The 20,210-nt window shown below is 34.8% G+C and overlaps 3 protein-coding genes across 5 annotated transcripts; 2 read left to right on the top strand and 1 right to left on the bottom strand.

Moving 5' to 3' along the window:
• The first annotated feature begins 948 nt into the window (after positions 1-948).
• Positions 949-3,765, top strand: LOC106311861 (glucan endo-1,3-beta-glucosidase-like). 3 transcript variants are annotated; one of them, XM_013749180.1, is made up of 3 exons: positions 949-1,498; positions 2,172-3,058; positions 3,417-3,765. In XM_013749180.1, exons 1-3 carry the CDS (start codon positions 1,040-1,042, stop codon positions 3,418-3,420), a joined length of 1,350 nt encoding a protein of 449 aa, XP_013604634.1. In that variant the 5' UTR covers positions 949-1,039; the 3' UTR covers positions 3,421-3,765. The 3 variants fall into 3 exon arrangements, with proteins under 3 accessions (XP_013604634.1, XP_013604633.1, XP_013604632.1); XM_013749179.1 differs by having other exon boundaries at positions 2,172-3,064; XM_013749178.1 differs by lacking the exon at positions 3,417-3,765 and having other exon boundaries at positions 2,172-3,210.
• Positions 3,766-10,060: 6,295 nt separating this feature from the next.
• On the bottom strand, positions 10,061-11,081 carry LOC106309146 (triosephosphate isomerase, cytosolic). The gene is made up of 6 exons (XM_013746214.1): positions 11,068-11,081; positions 10,761-11,000; positions 10,638-10,650; positions 10,378-10,464; positions 10,260-10,274; positions 10,061-10,153 (listed from the first exon to the last, which is right to left on the bottom strand). The coding sequence occupies exons 1-6, from the start codon at positions 11,079-11,081 to the stop codon at positions 10,061-10,063; spliced, it is 462 nt and encodes a 153-aa protein (XP_013601668.1).
• Positions 11,082-16,703: 5,622 nt separating this feature from the next.
• Positions 16,704-18,957, top strand: LOC106312692 (glucan endo-1,3-beta-glucosidase-like). Its single transcript, XM_013750307.1, has 2 exons — positions 16,704-17,320; positions 17,927-18,957. Exons 1-2 carry the CDS (start codon positions 16,856-16,858, stop codon positions 18,827-18,829), a joined length of 1,368 nt encoding a protein of 455 aa, XP_013605761.1. The 5' UTR covers positions 16,704-16,855; the 3' UTR covers positions 18,830-18,957.
• The last annotated feature ends 1,253 nt before the right edge of the window (positions 18,958-20,210 follow it).

The raw sequence follows: 20,210 nt of genomic DNA, 5'->3' as shown, positions 1-20,210 counted from the left end.
TTGCCGCCGAGTGGTATAAGCAGCGACATCTTCTCTTGGGTGTGTTGGCATCTATGGACCACTCGGAACAAACTTCTGTTTGAGTCAAGACCAACCTCTGCACAAGCCACGGCCACTAAATCCCTTGTGAATGCTCGTGAATGGCTACAGGCTCAGGACCCCACCAAATCTCCACAGAAGAATACTCAGATCCAAGCAAGACCGCCATCGATCCCTGTCGGGACAGTAACTTGTTACACCGACGCCGCTTGGAAAAAGGAATCTCTCACCGCCGGTCTGGCCTGGATCTTCGACTCAGCTTCATCACTCACCCAATCAGATGGTTGTCAATACCAAACTTGGGTCTCATCAGCGCTTATGGCTGAAGGGTTGGCTATTCGGGCAACACCTCGGCATCACCAAAATCTGGATCCGTTCAGACTCTCTTTCGCTCATCAGAGCCATAAACTCGGTTAACAAGCCGGTGAATCTCTACAGAATTCTCTCGGACATCGAGTCTCTATCATCGTCTTTCGTTTTTTGTTGCTTCTCCTTTGTTTCTCGTGACCTTAATGGGCAGACAGGCAATTTGGCAAAAACCTGCCTCTATAGTGTGTTCTCCTCCTGGGCCTGAGGCCTTTTAATGAATGTTTTAAGTTGATAAAAAAAAAAAAAAAGCCAATTAACTAATTTTTCACGGTCATGACCAAATCCACTTTTTCCAATTATTTACGACTTTGCCTAAATTTAAGCCGACGAACGTGAAAAGACAAGAATCTTATTTACTTTTTTGTGGTCAAATCTTATTATTTACTTCCTTTTTTATGGATCAAATCTTATTATTTACTTCTATTTCTAAAAATTCCAGCTGTTCGTCACTATCAACTATACATACACACTTATAGCACACGTATACCCCCCCTATACAAACAGTCATATCTATTTTTATCTATTATATATAATAGTTTCTCAATAAAACATTAACTCTCTCCTCATAAATAAACACCCCCAATCCCGTGAATCGTTTTATTTTCCCATTTTCTCCAAAACTAGCAAAACAATGGCCAAAGCGCCACCGTCAATCTCTCTCCTCCTCCTCTCCGCCGCCGTATTTCTCACCCTCCCCGCCACTATATCCTCCATAGGCGTCAACTACGGCACTCTAGGAAACCTCCCACCGCCGACTCAGGTGGCGAACTTCCTCAAGACTCAGACTTCCATCGACAGCGTCAAGATCTTCAACGTGAACCCCGACATCATCCGTGCCTTCGCCGGAACAGGAATATCCGTCGTAGTCACCGTCCCTAACGGTGATATCCCGGCGTTAGCTAACGGAGTACAAGCTCGTCGGTGGGTTGCTGCTAATATTCAACCGTTTCATCCTCAGACAAAGATCAAGTATATCTCTGTCGGAAATGAGATTCTTCTGTCCGGTGATGATAACATGATCAAGAATCTTTTACCGGCGATGAAGAATCTTAACGCTGCTTTGTTTCATGCTGGTGTCAAAGATATTAAGGTCAGTCATCTCTTCATTTCCTAATCTCCAGATTTTTTCTGTTTTTGGTGAATAAAATAATTAATAATACGTTTGATGTCATTATTGGGTATTTATTTCCTAATCTTCAGATTTTTTTCTGTTTTTGGGGGATAAAATAATTAATAATACATTTGATGTCATTATTGGTTATTTAGTAACTGAGGATTGGCGTGATAAATGCATTTTTTTACCGAATGCATTGATTGCGCATAATGTTGGAACAATGAATCTAAAGTTAAATCCAAAGTCCAAATCCTTGCGCAGCTGCATAATGTAGTTCAACGGGTTTCTTTACTTTTGCTTCATTTTTTTCATTTATAAAAAAGGAAAAATATCGCAACTTCGCAAGTAAGCAAATTTTCTTTTATGATAATAATAATCATTCAAAGGTCCGACCATATAGACTATCCCACGTGCTGTTTCACCGTCTTGTTTGTCTTTACATTCGGATACTTTCCTAGTGTGTCTGCCATGTCTTAAAGCGTCCTTTGATTACGTCACAAATACTGAAATACATATTTGGTCCGAGTAAGATCAAATAATATACTAATTTCATAGCAAATTTAGACCAATATGGTTATCAATTTGTAACTTGTTTGATAATAATTGTTTTTAATATATTGTATACTATTTTTTTGCAACTTCGTTTCAGGTTACAACCGCACATTCGCTTAACATCATAGCCTATGAACTGAACGGTGCACCAAGCAGCGGTCGATTCAGACCCGGCTGGGACAAAGGCGTATTAGCTCCAATCCTAGCGTTCCATCGCCAGACCAAGTCTCCTTTCGTGGTCAACCCTTACCCTTACTTCGGTTTCGACCCTAAAAACGTCAACTTCGCCATTTTCCGCTCACCGTACAAGGCGGTCCGTGACCCGTTAACCGGAAAAGTCTACACAAACATGTACGATACTCTCATGGACTCGACTTACTCAGCCATGAAAGCTCTCGGCTACGGTGATGTTGACATCGTCGTTGGTGAGACGGGCTGGCCGTCTGCCTGCGATGCGTCTTGGTGCTCTCCTGAAAACGCGGCTTGGTTCAACCTCAACATTATTAAACGTGCACAAGGCCAAGGAACACCTCTCATGCCTGACAGACGGTTCGAGACTTACATTTTCGGTTTGTTCAACGAAGAAGGCAAGCCCGGTCCAACCGCAGAGCGGAACTGGGGGCTTTTCTGGCCAGATTTTTCACCGGTTTACGACGTTGGCCTCCTCAGAAACAAACAAGCTGGTGGTGGTGGTGGACGTCCAGCACCAGCATTGCCAGCGCCTAGTGTTGGTGGTGGTAAATGGTGTGTGGCCAAGTCGGAAGCTACTGATGGGCAGTTGCAGGGAAATATTGACTGGGTGTGTAACCAGGGAGGCGTTGACTGTAAACCGATCCAAACCGGTGGTTCGTGCTCTAACCCGAACAGTTTGAGGACACAAGCGTCTTTTGTGATGAATGCTTATTTCCAGAAAAACGGTCGAACTGACCAGTCATGTTATTTCAGTGGAAGCGGAGTCATCGTAGGGGAACAACCCAAGCAATGGTGCGTGTAAGTACTAGAAGTGCGACATCTCTTTAAGAGATTTGTCTATGTAGCATTTGTTTGGAATAAAAAAAAAGACTTAAAATTATGGTTTATGAGGTTTTTTTTGTTTGATTTTCTGGATATTCTTCTAGTTCTGAGGTTTCTGTATTCATTTCCCTTTTTTCAAATCCTTTTATTTGAATAAATAAGGATGAAATTCTTATAATATTTACTTTAGACATACGCTTAACGCGTTGATCACGCTGGCTCGTGATCTTTATGTTTGATAGATGGTCCATCAACCTATAAAGCAATTTGAACGTTAGAACATAATCTCATCAGCAAGATAATTATGTTTTTTTTTTTGATAATTCAGGTAATCCGGACACCACGGAGGGAATCCGACTAGCGCATAAGTACACTTCCGCAGAAGGCATCCTGGAGAGCCGCCTTTTTCACCCCATTTTAATCGACGGTGGCTAGTGGGATTCGAACCCGGGTTCGTATTGGGGCCAAAACTCCCTCAAAACCACTGGTCGTCCTCCCTTGGTTAAGATAATTATGTTTTCCAGGTGGTTCCTTGACCAATCATACATTGGTAGGTTGGGTGACACCAATATATGAGAAATTCCAGTCTTAAAATTGAGATTTATATTTTCAGATCTGTATAACAAAATCATGAAATCGAATTTAAATATTCAAAACCAAATCTAAATTTTCTAGTCTATGAATTTGTAAATGTTTCTTATAGATCAACTTGGTTAGTATTTCCTTGCCAATGACCACCGGAAGTCATCGAGGATCAGTGGCAGAGGCAAAAAGAAATTTTGTGGGGGTCATAATTAATTTTTATTATAGGGAAAGAGGGCATATATAAGACTTGAACATACGACACATGGGTCAAAAGGGGTGATCTTAACCATCTGTCCAAGACAATAACGTTAAAACCAAGCCTATATTTAAAAATTTATTGATTTTATCGGGGTCCCTCCATGGCTCCGCCACTGTCGAGGATCACAATGGGACGGATCAGGTATCCAGACAATTTTAAGATATCCGGATCTGGATCCGGATCCTTATCCGGCGGATCCATAATTTTACTATCCTTATCCGGATCCGGGGTTCTCGGATATCCGGATGTCGGATATCCTTCTAAAAATTGTAATATTCGGCGGATATCCTGATCGGATTTGGATCCTTAAAATAAATAAAAAATAATATTAATATATATAAAATATTAACAATAATTTAAAAATAAAAATATATATAATGTTTTTAATCATTTCGATGTATAATATAACAAAATTTACATAAAATTTATATATACTATTATAAAAATGAAAATATATTAAATAAAATTAATTTTTTTATATAGATATTACTATTTTTGAAATAGTTATTAATAAAACTTACGGATCCGGATATCTGGAATAAAAAAATTAAGATATCCGGATCCTGATACGCCCTAAATCGGGAAGGATCACTTTAGCTGGGTGTTGGATATGATCCAAAAAGGCAATGACACTTCTGGAACTGAGATGGATTGAAAGGATCGTCAAGAGATGCGAAATGGCTCTTGATATACCCACGATCTAAGGCTAACCACCCAAGAAGGAATGAATGTGTTGGCTAACCACCCAAGAAGGAATGAATGTGTTGGCTAACCACCAAACAACACACAAAGATGAAATGGCTGACCACCAAATCAACAAGCCGGTTCACACCAATGAACTAGCTAAAGAACTCTCTCTCTCACTCAGAGAAAAGAAGAAAACAAAAATAAACTCAAACTTACACTGATTTTATTCATGGAAGAGATTACATATTTATACTACTTGTAGTCAAAGAGAATTAAAGAGAATTGTGGGAAAACAAGGCATAGAAAATAGAAACATTGACTAGAATATTATTAATGAGTCAAAGACTCAGTCTTCCATGCAGATTGGTCAAAGATGACCTTTCGGTTCACGTTCTGGTCAAGGAAACCCTTCGGCTACTGTACAGGTTCATCCGAACCTGATAGATGCACGGCGGTAACGATAAGGACTCCTGCGGGACTGTCCAGATGGTCCGCCGGGTGAGAATCCATGTATGTCTTCAGGTTCTTCATGACCCAAGCTAAGTCTGGCTCGACTATTGTCCTTAGAATATCGAAATGGTCGGGGAAGACGAGCTCTGGTACGGTCAGTTCGGTCGTCTGATCGTGGTTCCAGCCGAAACTCCATTCCGGTCAAACGCGGGTCGATCCGGTACACAGCTCGGTCAGTCTGATCGGTACAGTTGGATGGATGAACCTCGGTTGAATTGTTTAGAACGTCCTGATGTCCATGCGGAGCTGGGTCCATGTACTGATCCATGGACTGGGGTACATCATTCCCTCCTTCAAAAAGATTTGTCCTCAAATCTGTAACATTAAAAGGAAAAGGGTTATAAGCAAAATAATTATAATCAGCACAATGCTCACCTTGAATTTGGTCCGGTTTTTGAATGGAATAAGATCCTTCTTGGTTTGCTTGATGACCACAGATTTGTTCTTCATCTAGCCCCTCCATTGGCTTATTTGTGAAGTCATCGAAAATCGGCAATGAGACTAAAAGTTCTTCCTTTTCTGGCTCGGTTTCAACTTTGTCATTCTCCAAAGTCACCAACGGTTTCTGGTTTTGGCACTTGTTAGCATAATGTCCGATCATATGGCATTTGAAGCACCTGGTAGAATGAGCTTTGCTTGTGGTTTTCACAGCTTTGCGTTTATCAAAAGAAAATACATTAGTTTTCAAATCGGAATTTGAAAGAGAAGAAAGGTTACCTCGTTTGAGATTATGTTGTTTTGGTGCAGGAGAAGTGTTGGTGTTTCCCTTCTTTTTGAGTTGCCGGATAGCATGAATTTCCTTATGCAACATCTTCTCCAACTTGACATAAGTCTGAAGCTCATTCTGATAAAACACATCACAGTTGCTTCTCTTGGCTTTGGTGAAGGGACGATCACCACTTCTGACCCACTTCTCATCGTCATCGAACCTGTTTTGTCTCTTCCTTTGGTTTCTTTGTTTCTGCACAAAATCAAACCCATCAGAAGCAAACTGTTTCTTATTTCCAAAAATCATTTGCTCTTTTTCTAACACGGTTTTAAAAGGAAAGTAAACGTCTTGTTGTGGTTTTGATTTCTTGAGAAGTCCAAACATCCTGAAAACACTTAACAAAAGAGTTAGCAAATAAAAATTCTCACACTCTCAAAGTGTTTAGCTCAGGATTTTTAGGTGATCACTCAGAGTTCTTTCCACTGGTTCAAAGGATGATAAGCAGTCAAAATTCAGCAATCAAAACCCAAAACAAACTTTTGTGGGAAAAAGAAAAGAGAAAGAAAGATGAAGAAATTTTTGATATGGATCCGCCTTAACTGTCCTAAGGCTGGGTTTTTCTTCAGCCAGCAGGGTTTCTCTTTCACCACTCCCCATGGATTTCTCTTCAGAAGTGATTCAAGCCAAAACTTTTTTTTTATCGATTTTTTTTATATATAATAGGCAATCACAAGGGAGTAAAGGAACAATCCGGATCCAAGAAATAAGAAAAGAAAAACGTGGAGAGATGAGAAGATGAAAGAAAACAAACCAGCCAAAGTGGCTCTGATACCACTTGATATGCCCTAAATCGGGAAGGATCACTTTAGCTGGGTGTTGGATATGATCCGAGAAGGCAATGGCATTTCTGGAGATGAGATGGATTGAAAGGATCGTCAAGAGATGTGGAATGACTCTTAATATACCCACGATCTAAGGCTAACCACCCAAGAAGGAATGAATGTGTTGGCTAACCACCCAAGAAGGAATGAATGTGTTGGCTAACCACCAAACAACACACAAAGATGAAATGGCTGACCACCAAATCAACAAGCCGGTTCACACCAATGAACTAGCTAAAGAACTCTCTCTCTCAATCAGAGAAAAGAAGAAAACAAAAATAAACTCAAACTTAGACTGATTTTATTCATGGAAGAGATTACATATTTATACTACTTGTAGTCAAAGAGAATTAAAAAGAATTGTGGGAAAACAAGGCATAGAAAATAGAAACATTGACTAGAATATTATTAATGAGTCAAAGACTCAGTCTTCCATGCAGATTGGTCAAAGATGACCATTCGGTTCACGTTCTGGTCAAGAAAACCCTTCGGCTATTGTACAGGTTCATCCGAACCTGATAGATGCACGGCGGTAACGATAAGGACTCCTGCGGGACTGTCCGGATGGTCCGCCGGGTGAGAATCCATGTATGTCTTCAGGTTCTTCACGACCCAAGCTAAGTCTGGCTCGACTATTGTCCTTAGATTGTCGAGATGGTCGGGCAAGACAAGCTCTGGTACGGTCAGTTCGGTCGTCTGATCGTGGTTCCAGCCGAAACCCCATTCCGGACAAACGCGGGTCGATCCGGTACACGGCTCGGTCAGTCTGATCGGTACGGTTGGATGGATGAACCTCGGTTGAATTGTTCAGAACGTCCTGATGTCCATGCGGAGCTAGTTTCATGTACTGATCCATGGACTGGGGCACATCAGATCCGGCTTTGACGGATCCAACATTTTACTATCCGGATCCGGATTCGGCCTCTCCGGATATCCGGATTTTCGGATCGAATCTCGGATCGAATCCGGATCTCGGATAAATGTCTTAGGCCTAATCACTACTAGTTGGTTGTTAATGAGGTTGTGAATCCTTATGGCATCACTCTCCTAAGGTATGATTCCAAAAATGAGGTTTTTTTTTTGCTATGTTATTGATCAGTTACTACTACAGAGTGACGACACCTTCAGCTAAAATTGTCATTCCATTCACACTCTTCGATCGACATATTGTTTCATCTGTTCAAGAGATTTTGCCTAGAGTGGTTTAAATAAGCTTGTGCTCTTTCTTTTTCATTATTTTGTAACTTACATGCTAAACCTTCCAACTCTTTTAAAGTTCATCAACAAAAAAACTCTTGACCGGTTGGTTAAAGAAAGACAAAATTGCATAATTAGTTAAAGCATGGCTCTAATTAGTAAAGTAACCGTTGGTTTGTCCACAATATTGTCTACTAAACCAATGTTTAACCGAAATTTTCAATGTTTTTTCTTCCTCGATCCTGTTTTTATTCAAACATGAGCAAACTGTATTTATAAAGTGGCTAAAATAACACTGGCAAATATATTCTACAATGATTACATTACAATGTTCACAGAGCGTCATATTGACATTGCTAATACAGAATCATTAACATTTCGTTGGTCAAATCTAGAAGGAATATATACATTAATTAATGAGTTTTGATCTCATTCAAGAACAATATTTGACTGGTCACGACTATAAATAAATAAATCGTGACACTTCTTTTGGATAACTAGCCACATACTATCGACACCTACCAAAAAGGCATATCTACGAGATCCTTCCTATTCTTAAAATGATTATAGAAATCAAAAGACATTGCACAAAATTCTTCCTGTTCTTGGATCGTCATACTTATAATTAAATATAATTAAGAAAATTAAAATTAAACTGTTTTGTTTTAATTTCTTAGAATTGAATATCCGTATTTTAGATAAAATTTAATATCATTTGAAATTTATGATCAATTATAAAATACTGTATTTTTTCGTATTGGTTAAATTAGTTTTATTTAATGAAATTTTAAAAACCACTTATATTGAAACACAGCTAGTAAAATTACCTTTAAGTCCTCCGCCGCAGCAAAGCCTTCACTTCCGGCGTTTCTCACGGCGTAGACGTAAAACGTTAAACATCCTAATCGTATATTCTTTTTCACCGTCTCAAAGCTAGGGCCTAGGGTTCTCCCACTTCGTCGCTTAATTCTCACCTCAGTGTCGCATATCATTGCAACTCTTTAAATTGATAGAATTTCATAGTCCTACTGAAACCTTGATTAATATAACTTTCCTTTGTTGTTTGTTTTACTTTCTGAAGTTGTCCACCAAGACTTGTACGCCATGGAGGGATTCACTAATTTTCCAGACTTCAAATCTGAATTAAAACACATTGGTAGTTTCAAGAAGGAGGTGAACAAAGTCGTTTACACAGCCGAAAACTACATGAACAATCAATAAAAAGAAACACAGCTTCTTGGACGGACTAAGAGGGTTCGCATAGACCTGAGATGAGCTCATGGAGACTCATTTTTTATTTCTGTTAAAAGATCTCGCCATTACCATATTTATAAAGTTATGTATATTCTCTTGCTATATGTCTAATAAAGGGTTTCACTATTGTTTGGGGTTTCTAAACTTTGGTAGATAATTATTTTCTTATACTTGCACAGCTTGCGGATTTACTGGATAGCTAATGATGATGTAAATTAGTCGGCGTATCAGATGTTGAATCTCAGCGGATATGTGGGTCTCTGTCCGACATATTCATGGGGAAAATGTTGCTAGATGTTGAATTCATGAAGATAAATCGGATATTCTTTTAGACGTCCACACATAAGATATGAAATATCAACACATAAGAAATCACCGGTTATTCTCATACCAACCTAATCGATCTATTATAATATAGATTATATACAACACGGAAAAACAAAAGTTAAAAAAAAAATCTCATATATAAGACTACACAATGCATCAATAACGTATCCGGCTCCGCGCTTGCGCGGGGGCTATTCCCCTAGTTCGGATTAAAAAGTTCGGTTTTAGTGAAAACATGGATTTCCTAAATAACAAACAATGTAGATAATTTTTAATCGTTAAAGAATTAGAGTAATTAGATATTGGAGATTCTAGTTTTGAATGCATTTTGAAATATTAAAAAACTGAAGTTAGAAAATTTTTCTTTATTTAATTATGAAAAAAATATTGAGTGGTTTGTTTTATCTTATCTTAAAATATAGTTACAAAATTGAATGATAAATACTTGATTAATATTTCTTTACAAAAATAAACTTCTTATATAATTAATATGTTTGGAAGTTATATTATCTATATGTTTATTCTCTATTGTAATATGTATTATTATTTTTAGTGAAGAAATTTTATGATTCGCTTCGGGCAACGATGGCTCTAAACTCAAAGCCTGCAAAAGCAACAATGAAAGAAGAAGAAAAGACATTAGTTAATGGTTTTGACTGAAACAAACAAAAGACAAAACACAATATAAATGTACCTTTAGAGAAGCACCACCGACCAAGAAACCATCAACATCGGTCTGGCCAACTAGCTCCTTGCAGTTACCACCATTGACGGATCCTGATCATTTATTTGGATAATCAAGCTAAGTATCAAAGAAACTTTGTGGAGGAATTTGGTTTGAATCAAAGTACTGTCATATGACATGTTATTTATTGTTTACCTCCGTATACGATGCGGGTTGTAGGCTTGTAGCAGCCACGTCATCACTCACGTTCTTTGCTAGCCATTTCCTAAGCTTATCATGTACCTGTGTTCATAGACGAGAAAGAATATAAGTTTTCATGTATAGTCATGGCGATAAGCAACAATGCTTAGCTCTCACACGCATAGAGAATAACTTACTGAGCTTGGGCTAGGCTGGCGACCTTTCCGGTTCCAATGGCCTACACTGGTTCATAGGCTGTAACAACATTCGACTACTTCGACACTCGATCTGCCATTGCCAACAAAAAAAAGTTCTTTGTAAGAAGAACGGCCAGCAAAACATTTCTATGCAGCTTGGAGATAAACAATGACAAGTGTTTGACAATATAATAGATATACAAATTAGCAATAGCTTGATTCTGGGCATCCACAACATCCATGGTTGACCCAGCCTCTCGCTGCTCAAGAGTCTCACCAACACAAGCGATCACTTTCAAACCTTGAGCAAGTGCATAGGCAACCTTGTCTAGGCAACCTTGTCCCCGACAAACTACAAACGTAGGATTGAGGTAAAATATCAAAATATCAGAGTGACCAAGGATAACCCTTGGGATGTCCAAATTCACAAGCATCTCAGCACTGCAACATGGAAGTCAGACCTCAATGTGCTCTTAACAAGAGGAAGAAAATCATATGGAGCGCTAACCACAACCTCTGCATTTGTAGAATTTATAGTATGCTAGTTATTAACAAAAACGATTGCTACAAACATTATATAAACCAAAACATATGTGCACCAGAAATGCAGATGAAAAACAATTTGAGTAACAACAACATCTTAATATATTTTGATCTACCCAAAAGTTCACTACATAGCCAGTAGATACAAAAATTGTTTGTATTCCCAAATCCAAGTACGTCTTTTAAGAACTTAAATCAGTTCATAAAATCTTCAAAGTAGTTATTGGCCTTATCATGTTCTACCAATTTCAAGATCAAGATTCCTAGACAGATTCACATCCCTTAGATTTCTCAGACATAAAAAAATGAAAAACAGAAAACAATATTTCCATCTAAGTAATTGAGATGAAGCACATACCAACGACATCCTGTGAAGGCACTTGAGCTTCGTTAAGAGTGTTAACAATCTTCTTCAGTTGTGTAATCTAAATATATTTCTGCTATCTTCTTTTGTCTGATTTTGACGTTGTCGTGTTGAGTAATCCATTTGATTTGGAAGTCCTAAAATTTGACTCTCGAAAGCCTTATATTTTGAATTCAGTTGTGTAATCTAAAGTTCAAAAAACCACCACAGTTAATGAAACTGCCAAACTGGTGACATGTTTGTTATCACCAGTGAAATTTGTCTTTTAATAATCTCGGCTCCTGTTCCAAAAATATAGGGTCTATAATCTTATGTTCATCTAAATTATTTATTTTTCGTAAGAAGTAAATAAATTAACTTCCATTCACCTATTTTGATTTTAAAAAGTTGCCTTGGCTGTATTAATCAGCGAAATTGATGTCATTGGCAAATGACAATGACAATAACAAAAACTGTTATCTAATAGTAGCTGAGAATGAGACATGGAAAGATCAGAGACAAAAAAGAAAAGAAAAAGAGAGACATGGAAGGATCTTTCTTTTGCAAAGAAAGCACAACAAGTGGCTAAAAAAGAGCAAGTAACTCTCGTGGTTTACTCAATTTATTCCTCTAAAATAGAATAACTCTATAATAGAGTTGGACGTTGTTCCAATGATATTCTATTTCAAAGTGAAAAATAAAATGATGAAAAAAATAAAAAAATTACTCTATATATAGAATAAAAAATAGGTTCATACTATTATAGAGTAAAAAATAGAATACCATTGAAACATTTTTATTCTAAACTCTATTTTAGAAAAGAAACAGAGTTGGGTCGCAGATGCCAAGGTTAGGAATCAGCTTCCTCGACATCTTTCTTACATTGAAATTCGAATCTATTTTGGACTTTGGTCGGCAGCGTTCAAACTTCTACGATTCTATAGTAAACACGTGGCCAAATGACAATTATAAAGACAGAAACCGAGTCGATCTATCTTAATAGGATATGCTCGGTTATTTTTGGAACCGAAAAATAGAAACCGAACTGAGAACCAAAAAATAGATTCCAAATTGAGAACCAAATGAGTACTTAAATTTTTAAAATACAAATTATATACCTATTAAACATAACTAAACCTTTGAAAATTTTATACAATTAATTGTACTCTATGTGGTAATGATCATAGAGATTTATTGTTAGAGTAATTATATAATAGATTATGGGAAAATAATAAATGAGTTCATTTAAATTATGTAAAGTATTTATATAGTTATAGAAATATAAGGTAAGACCAAAAAAATAGTTAAATCTAATGAAATAGTCTAACAACCTTGTTTAAGTAGATTTTTGAGAATCCTTCCCTTTTAATAGTATATAATCCATATTCGTACGCAGAAATATTTGCGATGGTTTATTAGTAATATATATTTTTGTTTTGTTTAGTTAGTTTTATACTCTAAACTATCAATATTATTTAAACTAAAGTATTTTTGGTACTGTTTGGAAATATGGATACCAATATAAATGAAAATTGTTTAGAAACATCAATAGCAATATAAAAAAAGTATAGTATCTTTTTAGTAATTTTATTAATATAATTACATTAATTTTCTTTTTATATTGCACTCATTCTAACAATTTCATTAATTATATTACCTTAACAATACATCAAATCATTATTATATTGCCCTAATAATAATAGATGCAGATTTTCATTTATTAGTTAATCAACATTAACTTTGTCCCAATTATAAAATCAAAAATGTAAAATAACTGGGTTTTGCATATGGTTAAACGTTCAGATTAGTTTGTTTTACTTTTTTTTTAAATTTTAGTTTCAATCGATGGAAAATTACGTAGCCAAAAACATAATTTAAATACATGATTTTGTGAATAAAATAATAACTTAAATCAAAATAATAAAAAATGTATTATATTTAGTGTCACTTATTTTTTCACTCCATATAATTATTTCACTAAAAAATACTTTTTATTTCACTTAATTTAGCCAAATACATAGAAATAGTCATTTTTATTAGTTTATTAAATCAGCTAGGTATGAACATTGACAATCCATTTAGATACAATTGTTCTTTTATGGGTATCATTTTTTTTTTTGAATTTAAGCTCCGCTCGAATATTATAAGTTTATGTACGGGTTTTGAGTTGGGTCTTTTTAGATTTGGAAGAGTTCGGTTCTGATATATAAGAACCTAAAAAATATCTAAATAACAAATGTATCTGAAACGGGTTAGAATATTTGTACCAAAAATAACCATGTTATCCGATTCGGTCCAGGTCTTTTGAATACAATTAGTTATATTACGACTCGTTTAAAATATGTAACACCAATTATAAAAAATGCAAATATCAATGTATAAAAATGTAAGAACCAATATCCGCGCGGATACGCGGATCAATCTCTAATTTTAGTTAAAACTATTGTTTAAGAGTTACTAAGTTATGATATTTTAGCATATTTGATTTTGAAAATATTCAACTTTACTATAATATTTGTTTATAAAATTCTAATTTGATTATAATTTGGTGTGTTTAATTTATATTTATAATTATATTAAAATATTGCATTTTATATTTAAATTTATTAAGTTATGGTATTTATATTTATATTAAAGATATTTATAATTTATAGAAAATGAAATTCGTTTTTGTTAAATTACATTTTAAATATAAAAATGATATATATATATATATATATGAATTCCCTTTTGGTAATAAAGTGATTTGGAACAAATATTAACAAAAAAAGTTAAATAAGATATAGTAATAATAATACTTTAATAATTAAATTAATTCATTAAGATTATCATTGTAATTATGAAAGATATTGCCTTTTTAATAATAAGGTGATTTAGAAAAAAAATATTAACACAAAGAGTTAAATAAAATATATTAATAGTAATAATTAAATTAATTCATTAAGATCATTATTCTAATTAGCCATTATGATAATAAACTTGAGACCGATATATATAATTAATTATTAAAAAGATTTTTTAGTTACATTAAATAATAATATCGACTCTAACTAATAACCCATAGTATAATTAGGACACTCAAATCTGTCACTAGGAACAAAACTTTTCAAAAAGCACATCCAAGAAAAGCAACACTCCATATCTACTTTTTTTTTCTTAGAAACGAGTAAATTGGTATATATATATATATAAATCTCCTATATATTAATCCCGGATCATTACAACATGTTTTCGTATTCACGTGTCATCACGAGAATGATTTTTAGAATTGTTAGAAAAATAAGTTGGTCCGTATAAATATATACTATATACTATGTTTTTTATTAAACTAACTATCAAATTAATTAATTGTGTACAAAAGAACATATTTTTTTTTCCTTAATAATTTTTTTTTTCCATAAATAAAAGCTACGGTTACCTAATATGATTAACATATATATGACAATTAATAATTATGAATAATATATATTTGATAAAACAAATTCTAATCTTTCTCTTTTTTGTTTAATTTTATACTATTAAAAAAATTAAACAATCACATCAAGCATATAATAAAAACAATTAGATTTTTTCTTATATGTTATATTTTGAATTTTTAAAAACGACTATAAATCACTAAAAATGGTAAAAGTCTCACATTAAAAATTTTGTGATCAAGGGTTTAACTTTTTTTTGTTTGTTCAAGTAAGATACAAATAATCATATATCATAGGGGTGGACGTTCAGATACACATTCGGGTTTATATCAGATATTTCAGTATAAAGGTATAGAACCCGTTCGAGGTATTTCTATATTTCGAACCGGGTTCAGGTATTTTATGTTCGGGTTCAGTTATTTTGGCTCGGATTTGGATATTTAATTTTTGAAGAAAAAATAATAAATTATTCATTGTTTAAGTTTTTTGTATTTAAAATATATTTTAACTTAACTTTTTTAAAAAAAATGTTAAAATATTAAACTATTAATAGGTTTGGAGATAAACTTTAAAAATAGAAAGACACTAATTTAGTTATTGTTTTGAAATTTTAGATGCAACTTTTGTTAATATAAGAAACAAGAACTTGATATGTATTTTAAGTGAGTAGCAAATAATTTTGTCCATAATTATATGAATATTATCTAATTTTGAGCAATAAGAATCATTAATATAAATATTTTGAATAAAATGAGAGAAATACACTAGAAATATAGAGTTAAGTATACTTATGTTTGGTTATCTTCGGATATCCATTCGGATTCGGATATTACCCGTTCGGATTCAGATATTACCCTAACTGGTGAAATAAGTAATTTGTTTTGTTAAATGATTTTTAGACCGAGTTGGTGAATATATACTAGACAAACATTTATATATTGAGTTTGCATTTATATTCTATAACAGCTTGATATATTAGATTTGAACACTAATCTGTTAATATAGTTTGCTGGTGATTTTGTTTTTCAAAATTTTGATTCTTAGATATATATATGGAATGAAACTAATTTTTACAAATGTCCATTTTTTTTAATTGACACTTATGTAATTCACTGAATTCATAAAAGAAGTTAAAAAAGAAACTTAACTCATATCAATTAAACAAAGACGAGAACGAAAGCACAATTCTAGAGAGGTAGAAAATGAAATCGCTTATGGAGAGTCAATAGTAAACAAATCGAGAGCAAAAAACCTAATCCCCTTTCGTCATTATACAATTGATGTTGCCTATTTGTTTTGGTGATTTGTGTTAGCCGCAAAACTTAATTTTTTTTTGTGCATATGAAGTTTTAAAAATAATTAAAATGAGATATAATATGTTAACTCTTCAACAACGATATATATTTAAGAGATCAACATTTGTATTCATAATTTTATAATCGATAAAATTGTATTATAGCAAAATGTTAAAATCATTTCATAATTAAATATTATCATAAGAACTTATTACGCGCATGCAGGTTATCATCTAGTAGGATAGTAAAACTAATCCGATAAACTAATTTCGAGATCAGCCAAAAACAGGTTAAGATTTTGGATTACATCACACAAAAAAGTAAGAACCAATTTTAAACAGCAAAAAGACACCAAAATTTTAAGCCAAATTAACTAGAATTTTCACGGTCATAATCAAATCCACTTTTTCAATTATTTACAAGTTTGCCTAAATTTAACCTACGCACACGAAAAGAGAAGAATAATTGTACTTCCTTTTCTAAAAAGCCCAGCTGTTCGTCACTAAAAAAAAAAATGTACATATACACTTACCGCACGTATAAGTTTATAGAAACAGTCATATCTATTTATCTACATTTATAGTTTCTCAATAAAACGTTAACTCTCTCTCTCTCTCTCCCCATAAATAAACACCCCAAACAATTCACGGGTTTCACTTGAATCGTTTTTTCTTTCATCTTTTCCAAAACTAGCAAAACATGGCCACAGCGCCACCGTCAATCTCTCTCCTCCTCCTCCTGCTCTCCGCCGCCGTATTCCTCACCCTCCCCGCTACTATCTCCTCCATCGGCGTCAACTACGGCACTCTCGGGAACCTCCCACCGCCGACTCAGGTGGCGAACTTCCTCAAGACTCAGACTTCGATAGACAGCGTCAAGATCTTCAACGTGAATCCAGATATCATCCGTGCCTTCGCCGGAACTGGAATCTCAGTCGTCGTCACTGTCCCTAACGGGGATATTCCGGCGTTAGCTAACGGAGTACAAGCTCGTCGGTGGGTTTCTGCTAATATTCAACCGTTTCATCCTCAGACAAAGATCAAGTATATCTCTGTCGGAAATGAGATTCTGCTCTCCGGAGATGATAACATGATCAAGAATCTTTTACCGGCGATGAAGAATCTTAACGCTGCTTTGGTTCGTGCTGGTGTCAAAGATGTTAAGGTCGGTTTATCTCTTCATTTCCTAATCTCCTGATTTTTTTCTGTTTTGGTGATTAAATAATTTAATAATATATTTCGATGTCATTAGTGCGTCATTAGTAGATAATAATTGATGATTGGCGTGATAATGCAATTTGAAAAAAAAATCGTTTAAAAAAAACACGGAACCAATGCATTGATTGCGCTTATAAAGTTGGAACAATCTAAAGTTAAATTCAAAGTCCAAATAGCATAATGTACTTCAACGTGTTTCTTTATTTTTGCTTCCATTTTTTCATTAAATAAAAGGTAAAAATATCGCTCGTAAAATTCCAAGAAAAAAAAATCAAAGAATGTTAGTGAATGATAATCATTCAAAGGTCCGACCATATAGACTATCCCACGTGCTGTCTCACCGCTCTGTTTGTTATGATTTATGAATGTTTCTGATGACAAATGCGAAAACAAGTCGTAGTGTGCTTTTATTACATCACAAATACATGTATATTTCCGAATAAATCAAATTGTATACAACTTTCATGGGATATTTAGACCAATATGGCTATCAATTGTAACTTGCTAGATAATAATTGATTTTAATATACTGACTGTTGCAATTTGGTTCCAGGTTACAACCGCACATTCACTTAACATTATAGCCTATGAACTGAATGGTGCACCAAGCAGCGGTCGATTCAGACCAGGCTGGGACAAAGGCGTATTGGCTCCAATCCTAGCTTATCATCGTCAGACCAAGTCTCCGTTCATGGTTAACCCTTACCCTTACTTCGGTTTCGACCCTAAAAACGTCAACTTCGCCATTTTCCGCTCACCGTACAAGGCGGTCCGTGACCCGTTAACCGGCAAAGTCTACACAAACATGTATGACACTCTCATGGATTCGACTTACTCAGCCATGAAAGCTCTTGGCTACGGTGATGTTGACATCGTCGTTGGTGAGACAGGCTGGCCATCTGCCTGCGATGCACCGTGGTGCTCCCTTGAAAACGCGGCTTGGTTCAACCTCAACATTATTAAACGTGCTCAAGGCCAAGGAACACCTCTCATGCCTAACAGACGGTTCGAGACTTACATTTTTGGTTTGTTTAACGAAGAAGGCAAGCCCGGTCCAACCGCAGAGAGGAACTGGGGGCTGTTCCGGTCAGATTTCTCTCCGGTTTACGACGTGGGCCTCCTCAGAAACAAACAAGGTGGTGGAGGTGGCGTCCGTCCAGCACCAGCCTTGCCTACACCTAGTACTGCTGGTGGTAAATGGTGTGTGGCTAAGTCGGAAGCCACTGATGCGCAGTTGCAAGGGAATATTGATTGGGTGTGTAGTCAAGGAGGCATTGACTGTAAACCGATCCAAACCGGTGGTTCGTGCTTTAACCCTAGCAGTGTGAGGTCGCAAGCGTCTTTCGTGATGAACGCTTATTTCCAGAGAAACGGTCGCACTGACGGGTCATGTAATTTCAGTGGAACCGGAGTCATCGTAGGGAACAACCCAAGCAATGATGCGTGTAAGTACTAAGTGAGACATCTCTTTAAGAGATTTGTCTATGTAGCATTTGTTTGGAAAGACTTAATGTTATGGTTTCTGAGGTACTTTATGTTTAATTTTGGATATTCTTCTAATTTTAAGGTTTCTTTATTCATTCCCTTTTTTTCAAATCCTTTTATTTGAATAAAATGAAGAGGAACTTCTTGTAATATATGCTTAGGACATACGCTTAAACGCGGTGATCACGCTGTCTTATGATCATTATGTTTGAAATAGATGGTCCATCAACCTATAAAGCAATATGAACGTTAGAACATAATCTTATCAACAAGATAATTATGTTTTCCAGGCCGGTTCCTCGACCAATCATACACTGGTAGGTAGGAATGACACCAATAACTGAGAGAATCCACTCTCAAAATTGAGATTTATGTTTTCAAATCTGTGTAATGAAATCACGCATTCGCCATAACAGAATTTTTATATTCAAAATTACATATCTAATTTTCTAGAGTATGGATTCGTAAATATTCTTATTGATCAACTTGATTAGTATTTCCTCGCCAATGGCAATCGAATGTCATCGAGGATCACTATTTGTTGGTTGTAAATGAGGCTAACAAACCTTAAGGCATCACTCTCCTAAGGTATGATTACAAAAATGATGTTTTGTTTGCTATGGTTATTGATCAGTTACTACTACATAGTGACACATTCAGCTAAAATCGTCTCTCAGTTCACAATCTTCGATCGACGTATTGTTTCATGTGTGGTTCGAAATATCTCTTGCGCTCTTTCTTTTTCATTATTTTGTTAGTACATGCTAAACCTTCAAACTCTTTAAACAATCATCAATAAAAAACTCTTGACCGGTTGGTTAAACAAAGACAAAATTGCATAATACTTTAAAGCATGGCTCTGGTTTGTAAAGGGGAAAATCGCATTTTAAACACTCACAGTGTCATTTTCTAGCACTTTAAACACTGAATTTTTTTGACTAGCACTTTAAACCTTCATAGTGACATTTTTATTATAATAAACCTCCAAAAACGTTTTTCTGTTCATAAACGAACGATACTGTTCATAAACGAACGATACTGTTCATTTTACAGGTCAAAATGATGACGTGTCGGTTTCTTAAAAAATAAAAAAATACAGAAAAAATCGAATGAAATTGGAAAAACTGTAAAAAATTCAAAACAAAATTTAAAAAATTAAAATTAAAATTTCAAACTTAAAAATAAAATAAAATATTAAAATGTAAAAAATAAGATCTAAAATTAAAATGTCAAATTAAAAAAAATAAAATAAAATTCTAAAAAATCTAAAAATTCTAAAATAAGAGTTAAAATTAAAACTTCAAATTTTAAAATTAAAATTGTAAATATTTAACCAAAAAAATTATATTTAT

The sequence above is a fragment of the Brassica oleracea genome, chromosome C8 (assembly GCF_000695525.1).
Source record: "Brassica oleracea var. oleracea cultivar TO1000 chromosome C8, BOL, whole genome shotgun sequence".
Classification (NCBI taxonomy): Eukaryota; Viridiplantae; Streptophyta; class Magnoliopsida; order Brassicales; family Brassicaceae; genus Brassica; species Brassica oleracea.
This window is presented reverse-complemented; position numbering and strand designations above follow the sequence as displayed.